We start from the raw sequence: 11,069 nt of genomic DNA on the forward strand, positions 1-11,069 counted from the left end.
AGTGCAATGCGCACCACCCGAAGGATGGACATATTTGAAACTCGGACTTGGGGGGGGGCAAGGGCAACATAAGTAACATAAATATCTGTACCCCCATAATATGCTGAAATAAAAAAAAAAATTGTTGTGTTGGATTGATAACAAACCCTCTTCATTTTAAGAAAAGATTTAAGAAAAAAATTAGGAATACATGTCTTTAGATTATTTAGATCTTTTAGTAAATGACTTATGTATATTTACATTAATATATATTGAGCACCTACTACAGGGTTTGGTACATAGGAGGCTCTCAGTCAACATTGAGTTTATTCAATATATTTGTTATAAGAATAGTTCTCTTAGAATACAGAATACTGTAGTTAGACCTGCTTTTTTGTTGTTACAGATCCACCTGACCAAGGCAAAAACAAGGCTTTTAGTTATATTTTTCACATGAAGTATAGGTAGTTGGAAATACTTTAAGGTTCATTAATAGAAAAGCACAATGATCCAGGCCAATTAAGTATTCCATCAAAGAGTCTAATATAGGATCAGTGGTGCTGTTCACATAGATAGTAGAGTAACTGATGCCCCTGGAGTTTATAAATCATGCAAACTGGCTTATTACAGAAATCTCTGCCATGCTAGCTTAGACACCAGCCTCGCTCCATTAATGCTGAGGTTTATGAATCCTGGAAGAGTTTGAGATCAATACCCATTAGGAAATTCTGTAGGAATCTCATTTCTGTTATTCATGGATAATTTCATGGTAAAAATTTGCTCATAATTTGAAGCATATAGTATAAAAGGACTGGGAAACTGTATGCAAAATAACAGATTTAAAATGTTGTGAAGTGTAAATTAAACTATCAGTTTAGGGTTGTTGATATTAATACTATACTACAGAAGCTGGGCATCCCTAAGCCCTAATAAAAATTACTTCAATACCCAGCAATACCTTAAGCTGTTAGATACTTGCATTGTTCTTTGAAGCACTTTTTATTAAACAGTGCTCGCTGATTGATTTTGCCTAGTTTATAAGAAATCTTTTTGTTTTTATCAGCAAATGTTTCCATGGTGCATGATACTTCAACAGAGCTCCTTTCTCCAAAGAGAGATATAACTCCAGTTATAAGCAATATAGTGTCATTGGCAGACACTCAGGTCGCTCTGCCCATCATGAACACTGATGTCTTACAAGGTAAAAGTTGATGTTAAGATATTTGACATAAACAGTGTTTTGTCATACTTTATAAATATGTCTGTGTACTAAATTTTTGTTTCCTGATACTAAATAAGCAATTACAGTTTATGATAGTAGGTAGATTATAGTATAAAATCTTGAATTTATGCTCTATTTTAACAGGTACAGTTTCTTCAGTAACGGCAGATGTCATCATGGATGTAAGTTTTCTTTTTTTGTTACTGTCTTTTCTTTCATAAGCAGATATTTTAATATATAAACTATATATATACATATATATATATATATATATGTATAATAAGATTGTTTAGGCCATGTCTGGTGGCTCATGCCTGTAATCCCAGCACTTTGGGAGATCAAGGCAGGAGGATTGCTCAAGGCCAGGAGTTTGAGATCAGCCAGGGAAGCATAGCAAGACCTCTTCTCTACAAAAAATTAAAAAATGAGCTGAGTGTGGCTGTGCTACTTGGTCAAACTACTTGACCAAGTAGTCCTAGCTACTTGGGAAGCTGAAGTGGAAAGATCACTTGAACCTAGGACTTTGAGGCTACAGTGAGCTATGATCAGGATATTGCTCTCCAGCCTAGGCAACAGAGGGAAACCCTGTCTTAAAAAAAAGACTGTTTAAACAGAAGTATTATTAGTCATATTTTCTCTTCCGGGTTCCTTTTTTTTTTTTTTTAATACTTTCTAAGCAATTCTGATCATCTGAGCAATAAAAATTATTTTTATTACAATTACATGCCAAAAGGTCTTTTACACACTTAATGCTGAATCTAGATTGCAAATAAATGTTATAAATAATTGTTACTATTTCCCCCTCGTGGAGCTCATACTGTATGTAACTCCACCATTCATTTTACTGTGTTACTAGAATAGATGTGTTTGTTATTTTAATTGATTATTTGAAAACTGTTTAAACAAGTGTTATTTTTATCATTTTCTCCCAAAGCTTTCTAAGAGTTCTTCACCCAGTGAATCAAGCAGTGTTGTTGCTAATAGTGGTATGGAACAGGCAAGCCTTTCGCCATCTTCATCAATACTCAGTCAACAAACAGTTTGTTCCAGTGTAGAAGTACAAAAAGATAAAGTATCAAACCAGGATCCTGCATACAATATGAAATCTATGAAAGTAAGTGATGAACTATGTCACCCGAAATTTACATCCAAAGTACAAAAAGTTAAAGGTAAATCACGAAGGATTAAAAAATCATGGTGTGCAGATTTTCAAGATTTGGAAAACAGTATTAAAAAAGATATGACATTCTGTTATTCATGCCAGCTGTTCTGCCAGAACAATTTTAGCTGTGGAAGAAAGTCATTTGCAACTTCTAATTGGAAAAAAACTCTGGAAAAATTCAGAAAACACGAAAAAAGTGAAATGCATTTGAAGTCATTGAAATTTTGGAGAGAATATCAGTTTTGTGATATAACTGTTGGTGATAATTTATCTATTCATTCAAAGCAGATTGAGGGAAATAAAAAGTACCTAAAGCTTATAATTGAAAATATTTTATTTCTTGGAAAGCAGGGTTTACCCTTAAGAGGAAAGGACCAGTCTATTTCATATGTGAATAAAGGCAATTTTTTAGAATTGTTAGAAATCAGAGCAAAAGATAAAGGAGAAGAAATATTTCGACTTATGAATTCACAAGTTGACTTCTATAATAGTACACAAATTCAAAGTGATATTATTGAAATAATAAAGACTGAAATGTTACAGGATATTGTGAATGAGATCAATGACTCCTCAGCGTTTTCGGTAATATGTGATGAGACAACTGATAGAGCCACTAAAGAACAACTTTCAGTTTGTGTAAGATACCCACAAAAATCATCAAAAGCTATCATAATTAAAGAAAGATTCTTGGGTTTTGTTGATGTTGAAGAGATGACTGGGACCCACTTACACAGGACTATCAAAGCTTACCTGCAGCAAATTGGAGTTGATTTGAATAAAATACGTGGCCAGGCCTATGATAGTACCACTAATTTGAGGGTAAAATTTAATAAAATTGCAGCAGAATTCAAGAAGGAAGAACCAAGAGCTTTATACATACATTGTTATGCACACTTTTTGGAGTTAGCAGTAATTAGGTTTTGTAAAGAAGTAAAAGAACTCCGAGGTACTCTAAACACTCTCAGTTCTTTGTTCAACACTATTCATGTGTCTGGAGAGATGTTGGCAGATTTTCGAAACATTTGTAAGCTAAGTCAAAACAAAACATGCAAGAAACATATATCACAATCATGTTGGACAGTCCATGAGCGTACATTACTATCTGTGATTGACAGTCTTCCAGAGATCATTGAAGCATTGGAAGTTATATCAAGCCATTCTTCAGACACAAGTTTGGCTGATGAATTGAGTGATTTGCTGAGATTGGTTTCCAGATTTGAATTTGTCTTTTGTTTGAAATTTCTTTATCGAGTGTTGAGTGTTACAGGAATTCTTTCCAAAGAGCTTCAAAGTAAAACCATAGACATTTTTTCTTTATCTTCAAAAATAGAAGCAATTTTGGAATGTTTATCATCTGAAAGAAATGATACATATTTCAAAACTATCTGGGATGAAGCAGAGGAAATATGTCAAAAAATAACCTGTAAAGGTTTTGAAATTGAAAAACCCTTTCTTCAGAAAAGAAGAAAAATCCAGAAAACAATGGATCTTGGTAATTCAGATAGTATGTTTTTTCCTACTTCAGCGGAGGAACAATATAAAATTGATATTTATTACCAAGGATTGGATACTGTATTACAGAATTTAAAATTATGTTTTTCAGAGTTTGATTATTACAAAATAAAGCAAATTTCAGAACTGTTATTTAAATGGGATGAACCATTAAATGAAACAACAGCCAAACATGTTCAAGAATTTTATAAACTTGATGCGGACATTATCCCAGAACTTAGATTTTATCAGCATTATGCGAAGCTCAACTTTGTTATAGATAGTGATTGCATTGACTTCATCAGTCTTGGCTGTTTGTTTATTCAGCATGGTCTTCCCAATAATATTCCTTGCATCGCAGAGCTATTATTTATTGCTTTGTCTTGGCCAATTACTTCAGCAAGTACTGAAAACTCATTTTCTGTGCTGCCTCATCTTAAAACATATTTATGTCATACCATGGGACAAGAGAAGCTTAGTGGCCTGGCCCTAATGGCTGTTGAGCAGGAATTGGTAAATAAACTAATGGAGCCTGAAAGACTCAATGGGCTTGTGGAAAAGTTTATCAGCCAGATCAAAGACGTATAATACGTTCATTTGAACTTACCTAAAAGAAGTTTTAAGGTACTTCTGTTGGAATGTTAGTTTTTATTTCAAAATTATGGTTCAGAATTCAAAAGACAGAATGATAATACAGTGAAAAGTCTCCTTATTCCTTTAGAACTCAGTTCCTCCTCCTTGAAGTGTTATCTGTTCCTTAAATATCTTTCTAGAGATATTTTTCACAAGTGGTACTGTACAGTGCACATTGTTCTTCAGCTTGTCTTTTCCACGTAATGTGTTTTTGAGATTGTCCCATATCACTGCATAGGGTTTCTTGATTCTTTTTTTGCAACTGCAGATTCCATTGTATGAATGTACCATAATATATTTGAGCAACCCCTACTGACATTTTCATTTTTTCTAATCTTTTGCTATTATAAATAGTGCTTCATTTCATTACCTTGTACATAGGTCATATTGCACATGAGTGAGTTAATGTAAGATAAAATCTAAAATTAGAATTACTAGGTCAGAAGAGTGTACATTTATTTTTGATAGATTTTGGTAAATTGCTTCATATAAGGATTATGCCAATTTACAATCCCACCAACAATACATGAGGGTGCCTGTTTCCTTGAATTTTTGTAAACAAAGTTATCAAATGTTTTTTGATCTTTGCCAATCTGTTAGTTGAAAAATGGTATTTTAATCTCAATGGAGTCTTATATTTTCACTTAATAAGGTTGGATATCTGTTTCAGCCAATTGTATTTCCTTTTTTGTGAACTGTCATGTTTAAATGTTAAACTTAAATATTGCTATGTTTATACATCTCAGCTGGATGACACAGCAAATTATTGAGCTACTTTATTAAAATATGACTATTTTCAAATAAATAACCCCAAAAGAAAGGACTCTTCTTTCTTTATGTTTTAGGAAAGTTTAAATAATAAAGAAAATTTGTTCCTCAAAAATTTGAAAGGATTTAGTGGTGCATACATCTGGGCCTAGAGTTTTGTTTTGTTTTTTTGAGGAGTATTCTTTCCTTGGCACTTTTCTCTAGTTTCTCCCTCTTCCTCTCCCTCATCAGTTTTTGTAATTTGTAATTTTTCTAGAACATCCATTTCATTGAGGCTTTCTTTCAAATGTACTTGCCTAGAGTTGTGGAAAGTATTCTTAATTTCTTCTGTGTACCTATTCTTTTCTTATTCATCTTCTATACTATTTTCTTTCTTAATTAGGCCAACTAGTGATTTGTTCTATTTAGTTGTTTTTTAAACACATTCTTGGATTTATTTATCAATCTTACTCTACTTTTTTAAAAATTGTGGATGATTTTAACACATATTAACATACAAAGCTGCTTGCGGTGGTGCTCACCTGTAGTCCCAGCTAATCAGGAAGCTGAGGCAGGAGGATTGCTTGAGCTCAGGAGTTCAAGGCTGTAGTGTGCCTTTGATCACACCTGTGAATAACCACTGCACTCCAGCCTGGGCAACATTGTAAGACCCTGTCTCTTAAAAAATAAAAATTAAAAAAAATTTTAAAGTACAAAGAACATAAGTAATATCCAGCCCTGTTAAATCCTAACATTTTGCTGTGCTCCAGCTTTTTATTCAGAAATAAAATATTACTGATTGAGTTGAGGTCCTCTTGCAGATATTTTACTAATAATATTCCCTTTCTATTTTCTCCAGAGGCAATGATTATTTGGTGTGGATCATTCCATGCATATGTAATTTTATACTTAGTACATAGCCTGGCTTTATATGTTTATAAATTTTACATAAGTTGTATATGTCTTTCTGCAATTTGGTTTTTTTCAGTCAATGTTGCTTTTGAGATTTATACATGGATCTCTAGTTCATTTATTTTAACTATTGGATAATATTCCATTATATAAGTACATAATTTAATCCTGTCTCTATTTAAATGAACATTTTATATTGTTTCTGGTTTTATACTTTTCATAATCCAGTGAACATTTTTGTATGTTATGCACTTTTGTATATTCAACAGATATTTATCGAGCAAGTACTATATGCCAGATACTATTCTAGCTGTTGGAGATCCAGCAGAGAATTAAATAAGCCCCTGACTTCAATAGGACTTAGTTTTCTAACCTGGCAACCCAGTACAGGTACTGGAAGATACTGCTTACCAACTCTTTTCATGCATGTAAATGATAATACAAAAAAGAATATTCGCATGCTGCACTAGGATTAAAGAAGATTTGGGGGCTGTGGTCACTTAAGGCCTCACCCAGCCACCCATCCCTGGCACACCAGTTGGGAAGGTCTGTTCTAGGGTACTTAACCTAGAAGTGGAGTTTGTGGGTCAAGGCTGCATCTTCCACTTTAATTAGACCTTGGGCATATAATCTTTCCACTCATACCAACAATATGTGAGATGAGTGTCTCTGTTGCTCCACATCATTGCCAGTATTTGGTATTATCATTTTACTTTTTCCCCTCAATTCATTGATTTCTGCTTTTAAAAAAGAAAACAAAACAGAAGACAACCTCTAGTATTGCATGTATTTTCATTCTTTTGTAATGGAAGTGCTTAAGGCTATGAACTGTGTCTACCATGTGTTCTTTTCAATTTCATCATTTTCTAGCTCTTTGCAGTTGTGGTTTCTGTTTTGTCACAGAATCAAGAGGTTGGTGTTTGGTTTTAATTTTCAAGTGTTTTGTTTTCTATGTTTTTTTGTAATCTGCTGTAAAGCTAGTGACGCAAGCTCCTAGACCTGAAAAAGAAAACTATATTCATTATAACAGCTATCTTTGCTGAATACCTATTATGTAACCTAATACTTTTATCATTGCTTTACATATATTATTTCATTTAGTTCTCACAACATTATTTTGCAGAGGAAACTAAGAAACAGTGGTTATGGATCACACAACTAATAAAGGCAAAACTAGGATTTGTGCCCAGTCTGACTCCAAAGCCCATTCTTTCAATCACCACACTCTACTACCTACTTTACAAACCATTATCTCTTACAAATATTCCTAAATAAAAGATTACCAGGAGTCCATTAAAGAATAGAAGATGTGAAATAGCTGTGTAGTTTTTTAATCTCCCCAAATTTCTTCATAAAAGTGGCAACTAGGGGCCGGGCATGGTGGTTCATGGCTGTAATCCCGGCACTTTGGCAGGCCAAGGCAGGAGGATTGCTTGAGCCCAGTTTAAGGTTGTAGTGGGCTATGATGTTGAGCTATGATGTAGTTGCTGCGTTCCAGCCTAGGCAACAGAGCAAAACCCGGTCTCTTTAGAAAAGAAAAGAAAACAGCAACTAGGATAGTTAAAGCGTAAACCCATGCACAGCATCTACAGCAAATCTTTGTGACAAGGTATCGCCACAATCCCAAAATACAATCACACGGTGACAAAACTCAAAAGCAGCTATCAGTATATATATTAATCTGTATAGAAGGTCATGGAGGAAGGCAATGGGACGTCTGATGGCCTTAAGAATGGGAGGGCCCACCAAATCACTGGAAAGCATGGCAGGCCAATTTGAAAACAGCCAAAATGGAAGATTTCTATAGACTCCAATTTTCAGGTGAGTTCAAGGGGACCATGCTAAGTTCTGAAGATGAGGGAGTGGCCTAAGTCCTTATGAACTCTTGAAACTAACAAGGTTCTTCCTAAACAAAACCCTTCTAAGGTTGTAGACTCCAAATTGAACAGGACAGAGACAATAGAGGCAAAAAAAAAGGAGGTAAAGATAGAAGTTTGGGGAGGCCAGGCGTGGTGGCTCACACCTGTAATCCTAGCACTCTGGGAGGCTGAGCTGGAAGGATCACTTGAGGTCGGGAGTTTGAGACCAGCCTGAGCAGGAACGAGACCCCCCATCTCTACTAAAAATAGAAAAAATTAGCCTGGTGTGCTGGTGCGTGCCTGTAGTTTCAGTTTACTTGGGAGGCTGAGGCAGGAGGATCGCTTTAACCAAGGAGTTTGAGGTTGCCGTGAGTTAGGCTGACGCCACGGCACTCTAGCTTGGGCAACAGAGTGAGACTCTGTCTCAAAAAAAAGTAAAAATATTTTTTAAAAAGTGAGGGGTAGACACAGAGGAAGCATATCAGAAAGTATTAAGCGGCCGGGCACGGTGGCTCACGCCTGTAATCCTAGCTCTCTGGGAGGCCAAGGCGGGAGGATCGTTTGAGCTCAGCAGTTTTCGAGACCAGCCTGAGCAAGAGCGAGACCCCCGTCTCTACTAAAATTAGAAAGAAATTAATTGGACAACTAAAAATATATAGAAAAAATTAGCCGGGCATGGTGGCGCATGCCTGTAGTCCCAGCTACTCGGGAGGCTGAGGCAGTAGGATCGCTTGAGCCCAGGAGTTCGAGGTTGCTGTGAGCTAGGATGATGCCACGGCACTCACTCTAGCCCGGGCAAAAAGAGTAAGACTCTGTCTCAAAAAAAAAAAAAAAAAATTTGAAAAGTGACAAGGATTCAGGAAAGTATTAGAAAAAGGAATAAAAATCACTTTAAAAATAAAAACCGAACTAGAAGGAACTCAGAAGTGAGTAAACACAATGATTATTTAATTCCTGGAAGATGAAAAGGAGGAAAATATTTTAAATCAAAAGAGATTTAAAAAGAATTCAAATAGGTGATACTGAACATAGAAGACCAAGGTTCATATGTTAGGAATCTTCAAAGAAATCCAAAGCAACGGAAAAGAATTATCTAACAATTCAAAGCATTGGAAAAGAGCAACTAAAAACTATATATGCCAGTTAAGCTATTGTCTCAGCTTCACACTCACCCTTCTCTGATGTTGATGCTGGAACTCTGCAAACCGCGTTTCCGCTGCTCTGGCTGTGTCTGTTAGCCTCTGCGGATAGGGGCGCTACAGGAAGGCTGCGGGGCTAGAGGAGAAAAGATTTGTTCCTACCTGTGGGCTTCATGTCTGTTTCGTGGTTTCTTGTGAGCATCCTTCCAGCACCGCTTCATCCAGCAACATTACTTCCTTCCCTAGCAACAGCTGAATCCAGGCTGCAGTTCTACCACACGTACAGAACTAGCTTCATCACGTCCCCCCACCCACCCACCTGGCCCCAGAGACTCCATCACCAGGCAGCCTGACACCCTTTTCAGGTGTGTGAGGCCCAAGCTCAGAGACCAGCACCAGCATCTCTCAAAGGTCTTTCAGGCCCACGAAGCCCCCCAAAATTTCAGTAATTCCCATCTCCTTTCTTCGTTCCTTCATCTGTGGGGATTTTAGCTGCTACCCCGTTACACCTTGCTGTTTTCTTTTTATTCTTTCAGTAACCTAGTTAACTTTAGTTATACGTTTTTATATTCTCTCTGCTCCAATGGCCAGGAGGCTTCTGTCTCCTGGATGGCCCCAGCTAATGCACTGTAATTCAAGAGCACTTCCTTGAAATTAAAAAGACTCGAAACTATATGTTGAAAAGACCCACTGTGTGGTTAGTGTCAATGGAAAAAAAGCCAAACTCTGTAAAATAATTTTAAAGAGATTTATTCTGAGCCACATTTGAGGATCATGACCCAGACCCACACCCAAGAAGCCTTGAGCAAGTGGACTCGGTGTAGCTGGGTTACAGTTTAGTTTTATACATTTCAGGGAGACAGGGGTTACAGGTAAAATCATAAATCAATATGTGGGCGGTGTACGTTGGTTTGGCCCAAAAAGGTGGGCCATCTCGAAGTGGGGGAGGGGGCCTTACAGGTAGGTTTAAAGATTCTTTGACTTATAATTTGTTAATGACAAGAAGCTTTGTCTAAAGGTTTGGAATGTTTTAAGATAAGAAGCTGTTTATCAGAGTTAAGCCACTGGACATAGATTTGTTGTGTATATTGAGGACCTGCAGTTTTGTCTTGCATACCCTTAGGCCTGTTAATGAGTTACAAAGGATGTCTCCAAGAAGGGAGGGGGGCACGATGAGGCATGTCTGACCTGCCTCCTCATGGCAGGCAATGTAGTTTTGGGATATTCCTTTGGCCAGGAGGGGGTCCATTCAGTCTGCCTGTGGGGGGGGTGAGCCTTAAGATTTTATTTTAGTTCACATTAGGAATGTTGACCCAGAATGGTCAATAATGAGTCATGGCCTAAAAAAATACTTAAAATTAAAATTTTAAATTTTTTTTAAAGAAAAAGAAGAGATATTGAGAAACCAAGCAAAAAAAACCCCAAGTTACTTATAAGGGAAGATAAATCTAATTACTTTCATATTTTGTCACAATGACACTCTATGTCAGAAGACAATGAAGTAACACAAAGTTACTTAAGGATTTCATATCCAACCACATTGTGGCTTTCAAGTCTAAAGATCACAGGCAAGCTATCATCAATAACTCATGGAACATTGTTTCTATGGTGCCTACCTGAGGACTCCACTAGAGAATGAGGTTCATATAACTAGACTGACTGGAGAGGCATTAACCGTAAGGAATGATAAGGTACCACAGCAATTAAATGAAGAAGGAATGATAAATGGAATATCACCCTTTAGAATAAATGGGTGGCAGCAATGATCATCAATGGCTGCTAACATCATCATCCTACAACCAGACATTGTGGCTGTAGGCGGTGGGTCACGCCTGTAATCCTAGCTCTCTGGGAGGCCGAGGCGGGCGGATTGTTTGAGCTCAGGAGTTTGAGACCAGCCTGAGCAAGAGCGAGACCCCGCCTCT

At 36.7% G+C, this 11,069-nt stretch overlaps 1 protein-coding gene across 2 annotated transcripts in view; it reads left to right on the top strand.

Moving 5' to 3' along the window:
• The window catches only part of ZMYM1 (zinc finger, MYM-type 1), a 30,808-nt gene extending 25,749 nt beyond the window's left edge, over positions 1-5,059 (top strand). For both annotated transcript variants that reach the window (XM_012642241.1, XM_012642242.1), the window contains 3 exons: positions 1,043-1,180; positions 1,346-1,383; positions 2,136-5,059. In XM_012642241.1, coding sequence (XP_012497695.1) covers positions 1,043-1,180; positions 1,346-1,383; positions 2,136-4,442 — 2,483 coding nt within the window. In that variant the 3' untranslated portion in view covers positions 4,443-5,059. The remainder of the gene's footprint in view (positions 1-1,042; positions 1,181-1,345; positions 1,384-2,135) is intronic.
• The last annotated feature ends 6,010 nt before the right edge of the window (positions 5,060-11,069 follow it).

This window comes from Propithecus coquereli, unplaced genomic scaffold (assembly GCF_000956105.1).
Source record: "Propithecus coquereli isolate 6110/MARCELLA unplaced genomic scaffold, Pcoq_1.0 Scaffold178, whole genome shotgun sequence".
Classification (NCBI taxonomy): domain Eukaryota; kingdom Metazoa; phylum Chordata; class Mammalia; order Primates; family Indriidae; genus Propithecus; species Propithecus coquereli.